The 22319-nt window shown below is 38.7% G+C and overlaps 1 protein-coding gene and 1 long non-coding RNA gene across 2 annotated transcripts in view; one reads left to right on the top strand and one right to left on the bottom strand.

The window, feature by feature from the left end:
- The first annotated feature begins 3381 nt into the window (after nt 1-3381).
- The window catches only part of LOC118004577, a 25519-nt gene continuing 6581 nt past the window's right edge, over nt 3382-22319 (top strand). The window contains exons 1-3 of the long non-coding RNA XR_004677624.1: nt 3382-3737; nt 7345-7435; nt 16227-16423. This is a non-coding gene — a long non-coding RNA (uncharacterized LOC118004577). The remainder of the gene's footprint in view (nt 3738-7344; nt 7436-16226; nt 16424-22319) is intronic.
- Nucleotides 16364-22319, bottom strand: part of ATP8B1 (ATPase phospholipid transporting 8B1) — a 133599-nt gene continuing 127643 nt past the window's right edge. Inside the window, exon 28 of the mRNA XM_034995986.1 lies at nt 16364-16484. Within this exon, the coding sequence (XP_034851877.1) occupies nt 16449-16484 (36 nt within the window). The 3' untranslated portion in view covers nt 16364-16448. The remainder of the gene's footprint in view (nt 16485-22319) is intronic.

Genomic DNA, 22319 nt, shown 5'->3' with positions numbered 1-22319 from the left:
ATAGTATAGCTTGAAATTAGGAAGTGTGATGCCTCCTGCTTTGTCCTTTCTTAGGGTCACTTTGGCTATTTGGGGTCTTTTGTGGTTCCCTATAAATTTTAGAATTGTTTTTTCTACTTCTGTAAAAAATGCTATTGGAATCTTGATGTGGATTTCATTGAATCTGCAGATAGCTTTTGGTAGTGTAGACATTTAAAAAAATATTAATTTCTCCAACCCATGAGCACAGGATACCTTTCCATTTATTTGTCTCTTCTTCAGTTTCTTTCATCAATGCCTTGTAGTTTTCAGAGTAGAGATCTTTTACATCCTTGGTTAAATTTATTCCTAAGTATTTATTGTTTTTGATACTATTGTAAATGGGGTGGTTTTCTTTATTTCGTTTTTGGAGTTATTTGTTGTTAGTATATAGAAATGCTACTTTTAAAAAGTGTTATTTTGTAACCTGCAACTTTACTGAATTTGTTGATTAGATCTAACAGTTTTTTGGTGGCATCTTTAGGATTTTCTCTATATAAAATCATGTTATCTGCAGAGAGAGACAATTTTAGTTCTCCCTTTCCAATTCTGAATGCCTTTTACTTCTTTTTTCTTGCCTGGTTGCTTCATTTCAAAGCAACCCCAGAACAGGGTTCAACACAGAACCCTGTTGAACAGGAATGGTAAGAGTGGGCACCCTTGTCTTGTTCCTGTTCTTGGAACAAGGCAAATCTTTCAACCTTTCACCATTGAGTATGTTAGCTGTGGGTCTCTTTTGTATATGGCCTTTATTATGTTGAGGTTCATTCCTTCTATACCTAATTTGTTAAGAGCTTTTATCATTAATGGATGTTGAATTTTGTCAAATGTTTTTCTGTGTCTATGATTATGGTCATATGATTTTTTTCTTTCATTTTTTAATGTGATGTATCACAATGATTGGTTTGCATATGCTGCACCATCCTTGATCCAGGGATAAATCTCACTTCATCATGGTGAATGATATTTTTAATGTGCTGCTGAATTTGGTTTGCTAGTATTTTGAGAATTTTTGTGTCTGTATTCATTAGGGATATTGGCCTGTGGTTGTTTTTTGTTTGTTTGTTTGTTTGTTTTCTTTTTTCTTCTGGTGTCCTTTCCTGACTTTCCTATCAAGGTAGTGCTGGCCTTATGAAATAAATTTAGGAGTGTTCCTTCCCTTTCAGTTTTTTGGAAGAGTCTGAGAAGGATTGGCATTAATTCTTTAAATGTTTGGTAAAATTCATCAGTGAAACCATTTGGTCCTGGGCTATTCTTTGCTGGGAGATTTTTGATTACTAACCCAATCTCCTTAGGATACCTGGGTGGTTCAGTTGGTTAAGTGTCTGCCTTCAGCTCAGGTCATGATCCCAGGGTCCTGGGATCGAGTCCTACATTGAGCTCTGCTCAGCAGGGAGCCTGCTTCTCCCTCTGCTGCTCCCCCCGCAATTGTGCTTTTTCTGTTTCTCTGACAAATAAATAAAAATTTTAATTCAATCTCCTTAGTAGTAATCAGTCTGTTTGGAGTTTCTATTTCTCCTTGCTTCATGCTTAGTAGGTTGCATATTTCTTTTTTTTTTTTTTTTTTAAGATTTTATTTATTTATTTGGTAGAGAGAGAGAGCACAAGCAGGGGGAGCAGCAGACAGAGGGCAAGGGAGAAGCAGGCACGCCGCTGAGCAGGGAGCCCGATGTGGGGCTCGATCCCAGGACCCTGGGATCATGACCTGAGCTGAAGGCAGATGCTTAACCGACTGAGCCTCCCAGGCACCCCTAGATTGCATATTTCTAAGAATTTTTCCATTTCTAATAGGTTGTCCAGTTTTTTGGCATATAGTTGTTCATAGTAGGTTCTAATGATCCTCTGTATTTCTGTGTTATTGGTTGTAATGTTTCTTTTTCCATTTACAGTTTTGTTGATTTGGGTCCTCTTCTCAAAGAACCAACTCTTTGTTTTGTTAATCTTTTCTATTTTTCTCCTGTTCTCTAATTTATTTCTGCTATAATTTTTATTATTTCCTTCTGCTAACTTTGGGTTCAGTTTGTTCTTCTTTTTATAGTTCTTTATGGCTTAGTGTTGTTTATTTGAGATCTTTGATAATTACTATAGGCACTTAATATTAGGACGTTCCCTCTTAGAACTGCTTTTGCTGCATCCCATAAGTTTTAGTATGTTGTTTCCATTTTCATTTGTCTCAAGATACTTTTTTTATTTCTCTTTTGATTCATTGGTTGTTGAGAAGAATGTTGTTTAATTTCCATATATTTGTGGACTTTTCAGTTTTCTTCCTGTTGTTGATTTCTAATGCCATACCACAGTGGTCAGAGAAGATACTTAGTATGACTTTAGTCTTCTACTTTGTGGCATAACATACAGTCTATCCTAAGAAATGTTCTACATGCACTTGAAAAGTGTGTATTCTACTGTTGTTGGATAGAATGTTCTGTATATGTCTGTTAAGTCCATTTGATCTATAGTGCTTTGCCAGTCTGTTTCCTTATTGATTCTGTGTCTGGATAATCTATCCATTGTTAAGAATGGGGTCTTAAAGTCCCCAACTGTATTGTATTGCTGTTTATTTCTCCTTTTAGCTCTCTTAGTTTTTGCTTTGTATATTTAGGTGCTCTGATGTAGGGTGCATGAATATTTACAATTGTTATGGCTTCTCAAGGGATTGACCACTTTATCATTATATAATGACCTTCTTTGTCTCTTTTTACTATTTTTAGTTTGAAGTTTATTTTGTATGATACAAGCATGGCTACTCCTGTTTGGGGGTGGTTTTTTCATTACTATTTTCTTGAAATACTGTTATCTATCCCTGTACTTTCAGTCTATGTATATCTTTAAAGCTAAGGTGAGTCTCTTGCAGGCAACATATCATTGGGTCTTGGTTTTTGTTTTTGTTTTTTAAATCGATTCAGCCATCTATGTCTTCTAATTAGATTTTTTTTTTTCAAGTAGGCTCCACACCCAGCACACACTGGAGCCCAGTGTGAGGCTTAAACTCATGACCCTGAGATCAAGACCTGAGCTGAGATCAAGCGTTGGACACTTAACCAGCTGAGCCACCAGGTGCCCCTAATTGGAGAATTTAATCCATTTACATTTAAGGTAATTATTGATAAGTAAACACTAACTATTGCCATTTTGTTCATTGTTTTCTGGTATTTTATAGATCCATTGTTCCTTGTTTCTTATCCTATTATTTTTGTGTGTGTTTGATATCTTTTGGTATCAGTACGCTTTGACTTCATTATCATGTTCTTTTGTGTAATTACTACAGGTTCTTCCCTTGTGGTTACCATGAAGCTTAAATAAATTATCTTAAAATTATAACACCCTTTCTCAAGTTGAGAAGAATTTAAATAGCATTCCTAAACTTTACATTTTTATTTCTACTCCCCCTCACAATTTAAGTTATGAGGCTAGGGTTCACATATTTTTCGTATTATGTAACCAATAACATTATTGTAGTTAAGGATATTTTTACTATGTTTAATTTTTAATCTAGAGTTGTAAGTGAATGACACACCACCATTAACCGTATTACAGAATTTAACTTTGACTATATATTTACCATTACTAGCAAGTTTTATGTTATCTTCTTATGTTTATGATTTCTGTTAGTGTCCTACTCAACTCCCTTTTTCATTTCTTGTAAGACAGGTACAAAGGTGATGAACTTCCTCAGCTTTTGTTTGAGAGTCTTTTGTTTGGGAGAAGGACAGCTTTGCTGGGTATAAAATTCTTGGTTGACAGATTTCCCCCCACTTCAACATTTTTGAATATATCATCCCATTCTTTCCTAGCCTGAAAAGTTTCTCTTGAGAAATCCACCAATAGTCTTATGGAGGTTTTCTTGTATGAAACTTCCCTGTTTTTCTGCTGCCTTCAGAATTATTTTTCTGTTTTTGACTTTTGACAGTCATAATGTATCCTTGGTATAGCCCTATTCATGTTCAATTTATTTGGGGTCCTTTGGACCTCATGGATCTGGATGTCCCATTTCTCTCCAGAAGTTTGGGAAATTTTTAGCCATTATTGCTTTAAGTATGTTTTTATCCCTTTCTTTCTCTTCTCCTGACATTTCCATAATGCAGATATTATTTCTTTTGATTGTGTTCTGTAAGTACTGTAGGCTTTCTTTACTTTTTTCATTTTGCTCCTCTGATTTCAAATGTCCTGTTTTCTAAATCAGTGGTTCTTTCTTTTGCATTTCTTTAGGTTGAGTCTACTTTTGAAGCTCTTTATTGAATTCTTCAGTCATTGCATTTTTCAGCTCTAGGATTTATGTTGTGGGTTTTTTTGAGGCTTTCTATTTAGAGTACTTCATGCATTGTTTTCCTAATACTGTTTAATTGTGTTCTTTCTGTGTGTTCTTGTAGTTTGCTGAACTTTTAAGAGGACTGTTCTGAATTGTTTAACAGCTCATAGATCTCCATTTCTTTAGGATTAGTTATCAGAGCTTTATTAGTTTCCTTTGGTGGTGTCATGTTTACCTGATTTTTCATTGTCTTTGATTCCTTATGTTGTTATGTATGCATTTGAGTGAGCAGTTTCCTCTTCTTTACTTTATAGGTTAACTTTAGTAGGGACAGTTCTTTACCAGTCAGTTCAGTGTAGGTTACTGGACATGTCTGCTGGTAACATCTTTGGGCAGATGGGACCTGCTATCAGGATCTGTCTTTGTTCAAGACCACTGCCCAAGCTTTGAGGTTGGGGTGAAGGGGATACTGCTGGCTGAGAACAGTTAGGACAGCTGTTCCCTGCCCAAGTGAGGCTGTAGGATGGGCTCTGCCTTTGCCTGGGTTCTCTGGTCAGGCTTACTAGACAGTCAGGATGGGGTACTATACTCAGCAGTATATGGCACTATGAATTAGCTTCCCTGCCCCGGTGGAGCAGCAGGATGGGCTGCAGGTTTATGAACCTGAATCAGGCAAGAATGTGTACTGAATTCCCTGGCCAGATGGGGCCACTGCTTTTGCTCTGCAGGTGGGCAAAGCCATAGGCTGTGCTCTCTGTTCAAGAGCTGCTATAAACAGGGCTGTTGGATGGGCTGTGTGGGTTCTCATGTGCAGTGGTTAGGTTTTCTGGTTGGGCAGGCTGAAAGCTCTATTCAGCAATGGGCAGGGCTATGATTTCTGCCTAGGCTAGTTCCAAGCAGCTTCATAGGTGAACCAGATCAGGCTTTCTGATCTGGAAAAACTGGAAGTGACAGCCAGCCGTGTGCCAGGCTATGATTCACTTGTCTGCCTGTGCACAGCAAGCCAGTTCACAGGGCTTCCAAAGCTCTTTGTTCGAGGACCCTACCATCAGGCAAACCTGTACCCTGCTGAGTTCTCTGGTCAGACTGTGCTATGGGCTTGGCTCTGCATAAGCAAAACTCCTGGTTGGGATTGCTCCTTGGGTGCTGCAGGTAGGAATCTGCTCTAACAAGATCTGAGTGCTGGTTGTTGCATGCCATTCCCCATTCTCTGTTGCAATCAGATCTCCAGTAGTTGAGCCCTCTAGATTACTCTGTGATCCCTGTCGGATTAGTCCAAATGGAGGCTCCCAGGAGGCAACCCACAATGCTGGGGCAGCTGGATGTCCACACTGGGCTCTCTCTTCCCATCGGAGGACCTATAGGCTCAGGGGAGACCTCTCAGCATGTTGCTGTGCCAGCCTTGGGGAGAGGCCGTGAGGTCAGTGTGTAACTCTCCTTTTACTCTTCTAATGAGGTCTTCTTTGGTCTCTATGTTACAGGGGGTGCTTCGGCTTCTAGGATTCTCTCTGTAGTATCTTGTTTATGAATAGTTAGTTGATCTCCTTGTAAGGGGGAATAGAGTCAGGAATAGACAGTGTTGCCATCTTGATGACATCACTCCTGTATATCTTTGTTGAAGTGTCTGTTCACATCTTTTGCCTGTAGGAGGTATGGATCTAAGTTTTGTGGGAGTTTTTGTTTAGGTTTTTTTTGCATATGAATATCCAAATGTTCCAGCATCATTTCTTGACAGGTCTGTCCTTTCTCCACTTCACTGCCTTTGTACCTTTGTCAAAAATTGATTGTCCATGTATATGTGGGTTTATTTCTGGACTATTAATTTTGTTCCATTGATCTGTTTGCTGTCTTTAAGACTAAAACCCTGCTGTTTTGGTAACAATAGCTTTATAGTAATTCCTGAGATCAAGTAGCGTTAGCCCCTCCAACTTTATTCTTCTTTCTCATTTTGGTTATTTTAGGTCCTTTGCATTTCCATTTGAATTTTAGCTTGCCAGTTGAATTGAAATTGAATCAGCTTGTCAATTTTTATCAAAAGATCTTATAGGATTTTGATTGGGATTTCATTAAATTTATAGGTCAATTCATTCTCTTTCTTCTGTTTTTTTTACATAAAAGGTAGCTGCTATACACACAGTTCTGCATTTGACTCTTCTTGCTTCATAGTGAATCATGGAGATTTTTCTTATTCTCCCTTAGTTTCCATTTTAGTTTTGTTGTGTTCTGTTATCAGGATGTACTTTATTAAATTCTTGTCCCTTATGATGGATTTCTTGCTCATTTCCAATGTTTTGCTATTACAGATAGTGCTGCAGTACAATCATTGTAATACATGTTTTTTCTTCTTTGGGCAAATAGAACTGCAGATAGATTTGAAAAATGTGATTGCTAAGTCGAAATGTACATGCTTTTGAAATTTTCTTTTTTTTTAAATTTTTTTTTTTTTTTTTTAAGATTTTATTCATTTTGCGAGAGAGACAATGAGAGACAGAGAGCATGAGAGGGAGGAGGGTCAGAGGGAGAAGCAGACTCCCTGCTGAGCAGGGAGCCCGATGCGGGACTCGATCCTGGGACTCCAGGATCATGACCCGAGCTGAAGGCAGTCGCTTAACCAACTGAGCCACCCAGGCGCCCCGCTTTTGAAATTTTCTTAAAAAGATTTTCTGTATTTGAGAGAGAGAGCATGAAAGAGAGCAGAGAGCACAAGTGGGGAGGCTGGGGAGAGGGGCAGAGGGAGAGGGAGAAGCAGACTCCCTGCTGAGCAGGGAGCCTGATACGGGGCTCCATCCCAGGACACTAGGATCATGACCTGAGCCAAAAGCAGACCCTGAACTGACTGAGCCACCCAGGCGCCCCTGCCCTTGAAATTTTAATGGATAAATTGCCCTCCCTAGAGTTTTATCAATTATATTCCTGCCAGTAATAGAATAGAAAGCCTATTTTGCCATAGTCTCAACAGTGCATTACCAGACCTTTCCTTTTTTGTCAAGTTGATAGGTGTGGATGGTCTATCAAAAGCACTTTGATTTGTATTTCTTTAATACAAGTAAGTTTATTTTTTAATTTTTTTAATTTTAAAGCTGTATACCCAATATGAGGCTTGAACTCACAACCCTGAGATCAAGAGTCACATGCTCTACTGACTGAGCCAGCCAGGCACCCCTAGTACAGGTAAGTTTAAACATCTTTTCATGTGTTTATTAGGAGCCATTTGTATTTCTTTTTTCTGTGATTTTCTTTTTGTTCATGTACTTTGCCCATTTTGTTTTGTGTTGAATTGTCAGCATCTTTCAGTTCCAAGGAAGTCTTTATGTATTAGGGAGATTAGCCCTTTGTGTGATATGAGTTGCAAATATTTTTTCCCATTTTGCCATTTGACTTTGCTTATAGCATTTTTTTTCTTCTATAATGAATGCTTTCATCCTTATGCACTTGAAGTCATTACCCTTTTTCCTTAGAGGCTTTGGATTTTTTTTTTTTTTTTTAAGATTTTGAGAGAAAGAGAAAGAGAGCATGAGTGGGGTGGAGGGGCAGAGGGAGAGGGAAAGGGAGAAGCAAACTCCTCCCTGCTGAGCAGGGAGCCCGATGCAGGGCTTGATCCCAGGACCCTGAGATCATGACCTGAGCCGAAGGCAGACACTTAACCGACTGAGCCACCCAGGTGCCCTGAGGCTTTGGATTTTTAATCTTTTTTTTAATTTATTTATTTGGCAGAGAGAGAGCACAAGTATGGGGAATGGCAGGCAGAGGGAGAGGGAGAAACAGCCTCCCCACAGAGCATGGGGAGCCCGATGTGGGACTTGATCCTAGGACCCCAGGATCACAACACGAGCCGAAGGCAGACGCTTAACCATCTGAGCCACCCAGGCACCCTTGGATTTTTAATCTTAATTTTAAAGGCTTTCTCTACTCTTAGTCTATATTTGAATTTTCTCATGTTTTTCTTCCAACTTTTATGAGTTACTGTTTTTCTTGTTTTTGTTTCTGTTTTACATTTAAATCTTTTATTTGGAGTTTATTCTACTACATTGTATGGTATCTGGTTTGTTTTCTTATTGTTCCAACACCCTTTATTAAAAAGTCTGTCTTTACCCCTACTGATCTTTGGTACCACCTTTATGTGTAGTGAGTTTCCATGTGTTTGGGTCTATTTCTGGGTTTTCTGTTCTGTTCCATGGATGGTATAATCATGCATTAGAATCACACTGTTTAAATTAGTTTTTAAATTATGATTTATTATCTGGTAGGGGTAGTCTCCCTCATTGTTGTCTTTTTCAGTTTTCTGTCTCTTAGTAATGTCTCCATATGAACTTTACAATCAGCCTATTAATGAAAACTGTTGTCATTTTTGTGGGGATGATATGCCATTTATAAATTAGGGAGAATTGACTCTCTGTGATGTTAGGTTTTAGCCAAGAGCATGACATGCCTTTCATTTGCTTAGCTCTTCTTCTAAATATGCTAGTGTTTTAACATTGTTCATATAGGTCTTGTAAAGTTTATTCCTAAGTATTTTGTTTTTTTAATTGCAATTATGTCTTGTTTGTTGTTTGTAAAACTGCAAGTTATCTTTGTATTTATTTTGTTTCCACTATCTTGTTGAATTATTACCATACTATTTTTAGTTGAATCTCTTAGATTTTCCAAGAATACCACCATATCCCCTTCAAAAATGATAGATTTGTTTCCTTCCTTGCAATTTTTTTGTCCTAATTTATTTGAGGGTTTTTGTTTATTTGTTTTGTCTAATTGTTTTAAATTATTTTTCCTCTTTAATCCTCTTCTTTTCCTTGGGTTTGCTGCATTTTCATGCATTGTATCATTTAGAATTGCTTTCAACCACAAATACCAGAAAACCTAACATAGTTTAAACAAATAAGGCTTTATTTTTTCTTACATGGAAGTAGTCTGGAGGTAGGAATTCAGGAGTTCAGCTACATCAGTAACCTAATTTTTTTCTCTGCTGTCTTAACATGTTGGCTTGTTGCCTCATGATCACAACATGGCTGCCAGAGCTCTGGGCATCCCATTCATATTCAAAGGGAGAAGTGAGATGAGGTAAGATGAGGGGAAAGGCAGTAAAGTAAGTCTTCCCATCATGCTTCTCCTTTTGTCTCATTGACTAGAAGTAGGTCACGTCACCATCCCTAGCTACAAGGGAGTTTGGGAAAGTAGGTATTTACATTTCCAGTCTGTAGTGGGGGTAGGCAAGGAAGGAAGGGGGTTGGGAATAGGTGGTGAGTTATCCACCCATGTCTGTTGGAGGCATCATTACTTCTTCATATTTATATGCAGGAGTAAAGGAAGATCTTTGAACTGATCCTAAAGAATCACTATAATCTTAAGGCTAAGGTGGTTTTTGCATTGTTATTGTTTTGTATAAAGAGAAAATCAAGCTTTCCAGAAGAGTGTGAATTTAAAGTGTGGAGAGAGAAAAGGCAAGTGGCCCAAATGGTCATTTATCAAAATCAACCAAGATCTCTAAAACAAAGGAGCTTAAGTCAAGGTAGGCAGCCTAGCTTTTTTTCTAGTTGTGGCTGGCCATGTGTTTATTAGAGATACCCTCTTGAAGTAGATGCCTGGGGCAATCAAAGCTCAAGTCATGCACTTGCATCGTAAAAAACAACAGCAAAAAACTGTCAGGGCTTGTATTACAATTCCTTTTTACCGGGGCGCCTGGGTGGCTCAGTCGTTAAGCATCTGCCTTCGGCTCAGGTCATGATCCCAGGGTCCTGGGTTGGAGCCCCGCATCAGGCTTCCTGCTCCGCGGGAAGCCTGCTTCTCCCTCTCCCACTCCCCCTGCTTGTGTTCCCTCTCTCGCTGTGTCTCTCTCTGTCAAATGAATAAATAAAATCTTAAAAAAAAAAAAAAAACAATTCCTTTTTACCCTTAGCCCCTGAAAACCACATATCAGCTGTCTCTATACATTTAACTATTCTGGGTATTTCATAGAAGTGGAATCATAAATGTGTAAACTTGAATCTGGCATCTTTTATTTAGCATAATGTGTTGCAGGTTCTCCCACCATGCAGCTTGTAGTAGCATTTCATTCCTTTTTTTTTTTTTTAAGATTTATTTATTTATGAGAGAGAAAGAGAGGATGTGCACACACGCTCACAGAGGGGGTGGGGCAGAGGGAGAGGAAGAGAGAGAATCTTAAGCAGACTCTGCACTGAGCGCAGAGCCCGATGCAGAGCTCAATCCACAACCCTGAGATCACGACCTGAGCTGAAACCCAAGAGTCAAATGCCTAACCGTCTGAGCCACCCACGTGTCCCAGCACTTCATTCCTTTTTAAAAATATTTTTTATTGATATAATTTACATAAAACAGTTTCAGGTTTACAACACAATATTTTGATATTTGTATATATTGTGAAATGATTACAAGTCTCGTTAACATCCATCACTATACATACTTACAAATTTTTTTTCTTATGACAAGAACTTTTAGGATTTACTCTTAGCAGTTTTCAAATATACAATAAGTATAGAACAAATGTACATTTTGTGTATATTACATCCCCATGACTTATAGGTGGAAGTTGTTTACCTTTTCACTCCCTACCTCCCCCTTCTATGGCAACCACCAGTGTATTCTCAGTATCCATGAGGTCCAGGGTTTTTTGTTTTGTTTTGTTTTATTGTTGTTTGTTTGCTTTTAGACTCCACATATAAGTGAAATCATACAATATTTGTCTTTCTCGATTTATTTCCCTTAGCCTAATGCCCTCAAGGCTCATCCATTATGTTGTAAATTTCAAGATTTTATTTTGGTGTAGTCCCAACAGTTTATTTTGCTTTTGTTTCCCTTGCCAAAGGTGACATATCTAGAAAAATGTTTCTACAGCTGACGTCAAAGAGCTTATTTCCTGTTTTCTTCTAGGAATTTTATGGTTTCAGATCTCACATTTAGGTCTTTAATCCATTTTGAGTTTTTGTGTATGGCGTAAGAAAGTAGTCCAGTTTTATTCTTTTGCATGTAGCTGTCCAGTTTTCCCATCACCATCTGTTGAAGAGACTGTCTTTTTCCCATTGTATATTCTTGCCTCCTTTGTCGTAGATTAATTGACCACATAAGTATGGGTTTATTTCTAGGTTCTCTATTCTGTTCCATGGATCAGTGTGTCTATTTTTGTGCCAGTACATACTGTTTTGATAACTGCAGCTTTGTAGTAAACTTGAAATCTGAGATTGTGATACCATCAGTTTTGTTCTTCTTTTTCAAGATTGCTTTGGCTGTTTGGAGTCTTTTGTAGTTCCATACAAATTTTAGGATTATTTGTTCTAATTCTGTGCAGATGATGTTGGTAGTCTGATTGCATTAAATCTGTAGGGTGCCTTGGGTAGTAATTTTTGGTGTACAGGTGTTTCATCTTCTTAAGTTTGTTCCTAGGTTTTTGGGTTTTTTTTACTTTTGATGCAGTTGATTATTTTCTTAATTTCTCTTTCTGCTACTTCATTATTAGTGTATAGAGATGGAACCAATTTTGATAAGGAAAATCTGTGTCCTAAGATGGCCAACCGAGCCAGCGCGAGAGTCCCAGTCCTTGCCCCAGGGCTCTTCCAGGTTCTTCTCTTTGCTTCCTGCGTGGACCAATCCAGGTTCTTCTCCCTACCCCGGTTCATGCACGCACCAAAAATGCCAAGTATGCAGAAGTAGATATGTATAAATTGCCCCCTGTGTTTGTGCTTGGGGCTCAGACCTTTGGAGACCACTCTCCTCTGAGCCCACCGGCGTTAAATAAACCTCCTATCCTCCAAGATTTCCGGGTGCCGCTTGGTTCTTCCATCGGGCGATCCAGTCCAGGTTCCATAACAATTTCTGTATATCAATTTTGTATCTTGCAGCTTTACTGTTTATCAGTTCAAGTAGTTTTTTGGTGGAGTCTTTAGGGCTTTCTATATACAGTAACATGTCATCTGAAAATAGTGAAAGTTTTACTTCTTCCTTACCAATTTGGATTCCTTATATTCCTTTTTCTAATCTGATTTCTGTGGCTAGGACTTCTAATACTATGTTGAATAAAAGTGGTGAGAGTGGAAACCTTGTCTTGTTCCTGATCTTAGGGGAAGAGCTCTCAGTTTTTCACCATTAAGTATGATGTTACCTGTAGATTTTTCACATATGGTCTTTATTATGTTGAGGTATGTTTCCTCTAAACCTACTTTGTTGGGGCTTCTGGGTAGCTCAGTTGGTTAAGTGTCTGCCTTTGGCTCAGGTCATGATCCCAGGGTCCTGGGATTGAGCCCCACATCCAGCTCCCTGCTCAGTGGGGATTCTGCTTCTCCCTCTGCCCCTCTCTGCGCCCCCCCCCGCCCCAGCTCGTGCTCTCTCTCATTATCTCTGTTGCTATCTCTGTCTCACTCTCTCCAATAAATAAATAAAATCTTTTTTTATTTTTTAAGATTTTATTTATTTATTTGACAGAGAGAGACACAGCGAGAGAGGGAACACAAGCAGGGGGAGTGGGAGAGGGAGAAGCAGACCTCCCGCCAAGCAGGAGCCTGATGCAGGGCTTGATCCCAGGACTCTGGGATCATGATCTGAGCCGAAGGCAGACGCTTAATGACTGAGCCACCCAGGTGCCCCATAAATAAAATCTTTAAACAACAAAAAAATAAACCTACTTTGTTGAGGGTTTTTATCATGAATGGATGTTGTACTTTGTCAAATGCTTTTTGTGCATCTATTGAAATGATCATATGGTTTTTATCCTTTCTCCTGTTGATGTGATGTATCACATTGATTGATTTGAACTACCATTGTATCCCAGGAATAAATCCCACTTGATCGTGGTGTTTTTATTTTATTTTATTTTTTTTAATATATTGCTGGAATCAGTTTGCTAACATCTTATTGAGGAACTTTGCATCTATGTTGGTCAGAGACTGTCATGTGTTCTCCTTTTTTTAAGTGTGTTTATCTGATTTTGTTAACAGGGCAATGCTGTCCTCTTAGATTGAATTTCAAAGCTTTCCTTCCTCTTCTATATTTTGGAATAGTTTGAGAAAAATAGTTGTTAACTCTACTCTTAACTGTTTGGTAGAATTCACCTGTGAAGCCATCTGGTCCTGGACTTTTATTTATTGGGAGTTTTTGGATTATTGGCTTAATTTTATTGCTAGTAATTTATCTGTTCTAATTTGGTTTATATGTAATATACTATGCATGTAGCAGTCTGTATTAGGTTGATGGTCGCTTAATTTTGAATCCATTTTAAAAGCACTAGATTGGGGCACCTGGGTGGCTCATTCGTTAAGCGTCTGCATTCGGCTCGGGTCATGATCCCAGGATCCTGGGATTGAGCCCCCGTTGGGCTGCCTTCTTAGCGGGAAGCCTGCTTCTCCCTTTCCTACCCTCCCTGCTTATGTTCCTTCTCTTGCTGTGTCTCTGTCAAATGAGTGAATAAAATCTTTAAAAAAAAAAATAAAAGCACTAAATTTTTATTCCCCCCACACACAAACACACATTTTATGTATATGGTTTCATCATACTTTACATCCTTTTATTTTGTGGATCCCTTGACTAATTTTTATAGGTATTATTGATTTTACTGTTTTTGTGCTTTAATCTTTATACTGATTTTATAAGGGATTAATCTACTTTTATTATGTTTGTATGTACCTGTGAATTATGTCCTTTACTAATTTTCTTATTCCTGATTGTGGCCTTTCCTTTCCACTCATAGAATTCCCTCTAACATTTTTCTTTCTAAGATTTTATTTATTTATTTTAGAGAGCATGTACACGCTAGTGGGGGGAGGGAGGAAGAGGGACAAGCAGACTCCACACACTGAGGGTGGAGCCCAATACAGGGTTTGACCCCATGATCCTGAGATCATGACCCAAGCCAAAATCAAGAGTTGGCTGCCCAACCAACTAAGCCACCCAGCAGGTCCGCTAACATTACTTGTAAGGCTTGTTTAGTGATGATTAATTCCTTTAAGTTTTGTTTGAGAAACTCTTTATCCCTTCTTCTATTCTGAATGATAGTCTTGCTGGGCAGAGTATTCTTGGTTTCAGGTTTTTTCCTTTTAGCACAAATTAGCACTCTTTTCTGGCCTGCAAAGTTTCTGCTGAAAAATCAGCTGATAGCCTTATGGAGCCTTGTATGTAACTCTTTTCTCTTGATGTTTTTAAAAATTCTCTCTTTATCACTGTGTGTTGCCATTTTAATTGTTATGTGCCTTGGTGTGAGTCTCCTCAGACTGATTTTATTGTAGGCTCTCTGTGCCTCCTGGATATGGATTTGTTTCCTTCCCCACCTTAGGGAAGTTTTCAGCTATTATTTCTTCAAATAAATTTTCTGCCCCCTTTTATCTTCTCTTCTCCATCTGGAATCCCTATAATGTGAATATTATTATACATGATGGTGTCACTGAGTTCCCTTAACCTATTTAAAAAATCAGAGATAAAGAACTTAATAACTGAAATTAAAAATACAGTACAGGGAATAAAAGATTAGAGAAAACAGAAGAACAGATCAGTGAGCTGGAAGAAAGAGTAATGGAAAGCAACCAAACAGAACAGAAAAAGAAAAAATAATAAAAAATGAGACTAGGTTAAGGGAACACAGTGATACCATAATGTGTAATAATATTCACATTATAGGGATCTGATCTGATGAAAGTTCATTATAATGAGTTGACAAGAAAATTTGATTATTTTTGTGGTACACAACATTTTAATAATTAGAATTTTAAGTGATGACATTATACCAGAACATATTAAAATTTTAGGAATTTTATATATTTTCTGGAATAGTTACAATGTTTACTCACACAGTATAGCCTAAGATTTATCATCGTTTGTTTGCCCACACTTCCCATGTAACAACATACCAAATAAGCCTAATTAGTTAAAAAGACTACATTTAGAATTTGAGTTTTGGGGAAGTTTGTTAAAAACCTCAGAAAGTTCTAAAGCACATGCCTAAATAGGATCATAGATTTTTATAGAACTTAATATTTGATTATTCAACCAAGGTGGCAATAAAAGATTCAGAAGGCAAATTCATAGGGTTATTAGCTCCTTTACAGCTGAGAAGATTTAGTTTTCCTAAGTAATCAAGGACCTGATAAAAACAAATATAGAAACCTTGTTTTTTCTGGGCAGATAAAGGGGAAAAAAGTTGGTTTATAATTTATTAAGAGCAGACCCACAATCGAAGAAAACTTTGCTTTTTTAAGAGAGGGAAAAACCAAATTTCAATCTTATATTAGTGTACCTTTAAGATTCATTCATCCCAATCTTAGTCCTGAGCACTCATAAAATTTTTTTCCAAAGATTTCCCTTCACAAACCTACAACTTTCTTTTCCATTCAGATTTTGTCCTATGTTTTTTTCTCTCTAAATAACCAGTCTCATTTCAGGACTAAATGACCTTCTTTTCCCTCAACAAAAATGTATTTTTATTCCTCATACTCTATCTTACCAAAAACACATCTCTAATTTTCCTTGCATACCAAGATATTTTCCTTTTTATTTCCAGTGGTCTTAGTTACATTTATCAGTATTTTTAATGCTTAGAAACCTTGATTTGTAGTAGAAACTAAGTAGTAAGCAATTGTGAACTGTTATGCCTGTATCCTTTAGATTGGTACGTTTATGAATATATTTCATAATTTCTAAAAATGTTTCTTCATAGTACAATCTTTTAATAAAGCATAAAACATGTTTACTAATAAACCCAAATTTATCTTTAGTTTTCCTCTAATAAGACAAACGTAGGTAAACCTGTGTTTAGTATTTAGTGTTTTATTATTTTATTTTATTTGGAAAAGACTTAGATATCCAATGAGTTTGAACCAATTTATCATTTAACCTAGCTAGTTTTAGGCTACCAAAGATTTAGTCTCTCATATTTCTAGTCAGAAAGTTTACTCAAGCCTTATATTAAAACATTAATTTGTATAATGCCAAATTAAAACAAATCACCCATCAACACCAACCCCTCTAGGTTATTCCCACCTAGAGAACGTTACTGGTAACCCTCAACAGCTGGAATAGAAGTCAGGACCATCAACTCAAATTGAGGAGGTCCGGATATCTGAACTCACCCGATAACACCTGTGAGGTGCTGAGAAGTCGGAGGGGCACAAAGGGCCCATGCTGGCACTGAGCACCAAGCTCCAGAGGACCCCCAGGAGATCTCAGGTGAGTTGCTCTGATGTCCTGCAGACTATGCCAAGAAGTGTTGACGCAAAATGAACAAACCCTGTTAAAAATTTTTAAAAGGAAAAAAGTTTTAGTTGAGCCCAAGTTAGGACAGATGCTCTGGATACACAATCTTCACAAAGAAAAGAGTGCTTGGGGGAAGGGAACATTTGGTGCAGGGTTATGTGTTTTTTTTACATAAAAATTAGATTATTAACAAAGGGCATTCTAGAAAGTTAATAGACTTTATCTTATGTTTTTAGTATGTGCAAGGCTGTATGACTTTCATATTATGGGAACCAGAAATGTTTTTTATCTTTATGTTTGGAATGCTTTATTGGTGATTTTTTCCAAAGATTTTATTTATTTATTTATTTATTTGAGAGAGAGAACAGGCAGGGGGAGCAGCAGAGGGAGAGGGAGAAGCAGGCTCTCTGTTGAGCAGGGAGCCGGATGTGGGGCTCTATCCCAGGACCCTGGGATCATGACCCTAGCCGAAGGTAGATGCTTATTAACCCACTGAGCCACCCAGGCGCTCCCGTGATTTTTTAAATAAAGCAGATGTGGGGGCACCTGGATGGCTCAGTCATTAAGCGTCTGCCTTCGGCTCGGGTCATGATCTCAGGGTCCTGGGATCGAGCCCCGCATCGGGCTCCCTGCTCCATGGGAAGCCTGCTTCTCCCTCTCCCACTCCCCCTGCTTGTGTTCCCTCTCTTGCTGCCTCTCTCTCTGTCAAAAAATAAAATAAAATCTGAAAGCAAGCAAGCAAGCAAGCAAGCAGATGTGGACTGTGTGCTCAGGGCAGGAATAGGGCCCATGCTTTGAGGTTTTGTGGAGTCGTTTTGTCCTTGGTGAATGTTAAAGTTCAGCTTCCCTCGGAGCCCACGTATATTTAGGCAGTCTCACAGAGACGATGGGAGCCAACTGGGCGATAAATTCGACCGGGGAGGTTACAAAGAAGCCCACACATGGGGACAGAGGATTGAGACTTGTGTTGCGTGTGCCCTGCTGTTGTGGTTGAGCCATGTCTGCCTTGGGTCCGCTGGTCTGCAGTGGCCCTCTTTGCCTGTTGTAGGCAGTTTGGTCCCAGTGCTGTTAAGGGGCTAGTCCGGGGCTGCCTTGGGCTTGCGTTGGGTCAGACCGGATGCCTGCCTTCTGCCCATTTGCCAGAACTGGTTGCACTGACCTGCAGGGTGCTCTCCCCATGTTGTCCCCAGAGAGGCTTTCACTGGTGGGCGGGGCCTGCAGTCAGACCAGATGTCTGTCCTCAGTCTATTGGGGTTGCAGTGACCTTGAACTACTACCAGACTCTTTGTGCTGCCCCCTGTGAGGTTTTTGTTGGTAGGCAGGGCCAGCAGTCAGATCAGCTGTCTGCACCCTACCCGCTGCTGGGGCTGCAGTGGGACTGGTGTGTGTGCTTATCTTCCCCTCTCCTCAGGGCAAGAGTCACTTTGGAGTGGCTGTTGGAGCTGCTTGCACCAGGAGAAGCTTGTGGTGTCGCTTTGCACGGACTCCTGCTGGGTGGGGCAGTTGGAGGGGGCAGTCCACAGGAGAATGGGGGGGCAGGCTGTGGTGTTACATGCTAGGTGGCTGAGATTTTATGTTGGTTCCCACAGCTATCTGTATCTAGACTGAGGTGAGGGGAGAGAAGTGGTGCCCACCAGCTCTTTTATTCTTGGAGAAGTCTCCTGAAGATCTCTGCCCCTCCAGTGCTTGTTTTGAGATTAGTAAATAAATCCTCCCGCGTACCCTAGGCGCTTTTCAAACCACTGCTTCTATGCTCTATCTCTGAGGGGTTGTTTGTTATGCTCTCTCTTTAAGGACAGGGACTGTTTCCTATCACCCTTGCCTTCCGGCTCTCCCAGATCCGGCCCCCTGATTTTTAAAGTTCCTGGTGTTAAGCCCCTCTGGTTCTCAAAGCCAGATGTTATGGGGATTTGTCTTCCCAGTGCAGGTCCTGGGCTGGGGGGCCTGGTGTAGGTGTGTTCTCCCTGTGTACTCCTGGTGTCCCTCCCACTTGTGATTAGTCACAAAGGTTGGTTTGGTTTCTGACCATCTCTACCCTTCCCACCCCTTTTGATGTAGCCTCCTTTCTATGGTTAACTCTGGAGAGCCCTTCTGCCAGTCCTTGGGTCATTTTCTGGCTTAGTTACATGAATGCGGATGGTGTATCTGTGGGACAAGGTGAGTTTAGAATCCTACTCCATCTTCCCTGTATCAGAGTGGTCCAGCTTCATTCTTTTGCATATGGTTGTCCAATTTTCCCAACACCATTTATTGAAGAGACTGTTCTTTCCCCATTGTATATTCTTGGCTCTTTTTTTTTTTTTTAATTAATTGACCATATATGTGTGGGTTTATTTCTCTGTTTTGTTCCATTGATCTATGTGTCTGTTTTTATGCCAATACCATACTGTTTTGATTACTATAGCTTTGTAACATTATTGGAAATCAGAGAGTATGATTCCACCAGCTTTGTTTTTATTTTTCAAGATTGCTTTGGATATTCAGGCTCTTTTGTGGTTACATACAAATTTTAGGATTGTTCTGTTGCTGTGAAAAATACCATTGAAATTTTGATCAGGATTTCATTAAATATATAGATTGCTTTGGGTAGTATGGACATTTAAACAATACTAATTTTTCCATTCCATGAGCACAGAATATCTTTCCATTTATTTGTGTCATCTTCAATTGCTTTTTTCAATGTTTTATAGTTTTTAGTGTACATTAAATTTTTTTAAATTTTATTTTATTGTTACATTAATCACCATACATTACACCATTAGTTTTTGATGTAGGGTTCCATGATTCATTGTTTGCGTATAACACCCAGTGCTCCATTCAATACGTGCCCTCTTTAATACCCATCACCAGGCTAACCCATCTGCGCACCCCTCTCCCCTCTAAAACCCTCAGTTTGTTTCTCAGAGTCCATAGTCTCTCATGGTTCATCTCACCCTCCGATTTCCCCCTCTTCATTTTTCCCTTCCTACCATCATCTTTTTTTTTTCTTAACATATAATGTATTATTTGTTTCAGAGGTACAGATCTGTGATTCATCAGTCTTACACAATTCACAGTGCTCATCATAGCACATACCCTCCCCAGTGTCCATCACCTAGCTACCCCATCCCTCCCACCCCCCACCATTCCAGCAACCCTCAGTTCATTTCCTGAGATTAAAAATTCCTCGTATCAGTGAGGTCATATGATACATGTCTTTCTCTGATTGACTTACTTCACTTAGCATAATACCCTCTAGTTCTATCCACGTCATTGCAAATGGCAAGATTTCAGGGGTTTTTTGATGGCTGCATAATATTCCATTGTGTATATGTACCACATCTTCTTTATCCATTCATCTGTTGATGGACATCTTGGCTCTTTCCATAGCTTGGGCTATTGTGGACATTGCTGCTATAAACATTGGGGTGCACGTAGTGTACATTAAATTCATTCCTAGGTATTCTTTGTGATGCAGTTGTAAATACAGTTGTTTTCTTAATTTTTCTTTCTACTACTTTGTTCTTAGTGTATAGAAATGCAACAGATTTTTCTATATTGATTTTGTATCCTGCAACTTCAGAGTTTTTTAGTTTTAACAGTTTTTTTGATGGTGTCTTTAGGATTTTCTATAATATCATGTCATCTGCAAATAGTTACAGTTTTACTTCTTCCTTTCTGATTTGGGTGCCTTTTATTTTTCTATCTTGCTTGATTTTTCTGGCTAGGATTTCTTTTTTTATTTTTTTTTATTTTTATTTTTTTAAAGATTTTATTTATTTATTTATTTGATAGAATGAGAGCGAGAGAGAGAGCATGAGATGGGGGAGGGCCAGAGGGAGAAGCAGACCCCCCGCTGAGCAGGGAGCCCGATGCGGGACTCGATCCCGGACTCCAGGATCATGACCTGAGCCGAAGGCAGTCGCTTAACCAACTGAGCCACCCAGGCGCCCCTAGGATTTCTAATACTGTATTCAGTAAAGGTGGGGAGAGTGGGCATCCACGTCTTGTTCCTGATGTTAGAGGAAAAGCTTTCAGCTTTTTCAGTACCATGTTAGCTGTGGGTTCATATATGGTTTTTATTATGTTGAGGTACATTTCCTCTATACCCACTTTGTTGAGAGTTTTTATCATAAATGGATGTTGAATTTGTCAAATGCTTTCTTGTCATCTGTTGAGACGGTTGTATGATTTTCATCATTCATTTTGTTAATGTGCTGTGTTACATTGATTGATTTGTGGATGTTGTACCATCTTTGCATCCCTGGAATAAATCCCACTTGACCATAGTGTATGGTACTTTTAGTGTTCTTGAATTTTGTTTGCCTATATTTTATTGAGGATTTTTGCATCTATGTTCATCAAGTATATTGGCCTGTAATTTTCTTTTCTTGTAGTATATTCGTTTGGTTTGCTATAAGGGTAATGCTGGCATCATAAAATGAATTTGGAAGTATTCTTCCTCTTCTGTTTTTTTGGAAGAGTTTTAAAATGATTGGGATTATTTGGTAGAATTCACCAGTGAAGCTCTCTGATCCTGGACTTTTGTTTGTTGGGAGGTTTTTGATTACTGCTTCAGTCTCCTTACTAGTAAATTGGTCTGTTTAGATTTTCTGTTTCTTCAGGATTAAATTTTGTAGGTTGTAGGTTTCAAGGAATTTATCCATTTCTTCCGGGTTGTTCAATTTGTTGGACTATAATTTTCATAGTACTCTGTTATCCTTTGTATTTCTGTGGTACCACTTTTTTCTTGGTGTGTCTAAAGATTTGTAAATTTTGTGTATCTTTTCAAAAACCAGCTTAGTTTCATTGACCTTTTTCTGTTGCTTTTTTATTTTATTTTTAAGATTTATTTATTTGAGAGACAGAGAGTGAGAGCACTCAAGCACACAGAGGGAGAAGGGGAGGGAGAAGGAGAAGCAGACTCCCCGCTGAGCAAGGAGCCCAATGATGCGATGAGGGACTTGATCCCAGGGCCCTGGGATCGTGACCTGAGCCGAAGGCAGATGCTTTACTCACTGAGCCACCCAGGTGCCCCTTCTATTGCTTTTTTAGTCTTTATTTCATTTATATTAGGTTTGATCTTTGTTATTTTTTTTCTTCTACTAAGTTTGAGCTCTGTTCCTCTTTTTCTGGTTCTTTGGTGTGTAAAGTTAGGTGTTTTGTGTGTTTTTTTTGTTTTTGAGATTTTTCTTGTTTCTTGAGGTAGGCATTTATTGTTCTGCGCTTACCTCCTAGAACTGCTTTTGCTGCATCCCAGAAGTTTTGGTATATTGTATTACTTTCATTTGTCTCAAGGCACTTTTTATTTCTCTTTTGCTATTTGACTCATTGGTGGTTCACATATTTGTGAATTTTCCAGTTTTCTTCTTGTAATAGATTTCTCGTTTTATCCATTGTGATCAGAAAAGATGCTTGAGATGATTTAAATCTTCTTAAATTTATTAAGACTTGTTTTGTGGCCTAATATGTAATCTGTCCTGAATAATGTTCTTTGTGCAGTTGAGAAGAATGTTTATTCTGTTGTTTTTGGATGGAATGTTCTGTATATATTTGTTACATCCATCTAGCCTAATGGATTTTTTAGAGCCAGTGTTTCCTTATTGATTTTCCGTCTGGATGATCTATCCACTGATGAAACTGGGGTATTAAAGTACTGTAGTATTATTGTATTGCTGGTTATTTCTCTCATTATTTCTGTTAATATTTGCTTTATATATTTTTGCTATTATTTTTGGGTGCATAAATACAAATGCTATATGCTCTTGGTGGGTGACCCTTTTATCATTATGTAATGATTTTTTTTGTCTCTTATTATAGCCCCTGTTTTAAAGTCTATATTGTCTGATGTCATTATAGTCACCCGGCTTTCTTTTGGTTTCCATTTGCA

The sequence above is a fragment of the Mirounga leonina genome, unplaced genomic scaffold, assembly GCF_011800145.1.
Source record: "Mirounga leonina isolate KUSES-001 unplaced genomic scaffold, KU_Mleo_1.0 Mir_93, whole genome shotgun sequence".
NCBI classification, from domain to species: domain Eukaryota; kingdom Metazoa; phylum Chordata; class Mammalia; order Carnivora; family Phocidae; genus Mirounga; species Mirounga leonina.
Note: the sequence above shows the minus strand (reverse complement) of the source record. Positions and strands in the feature narration are given on the sequence as shown.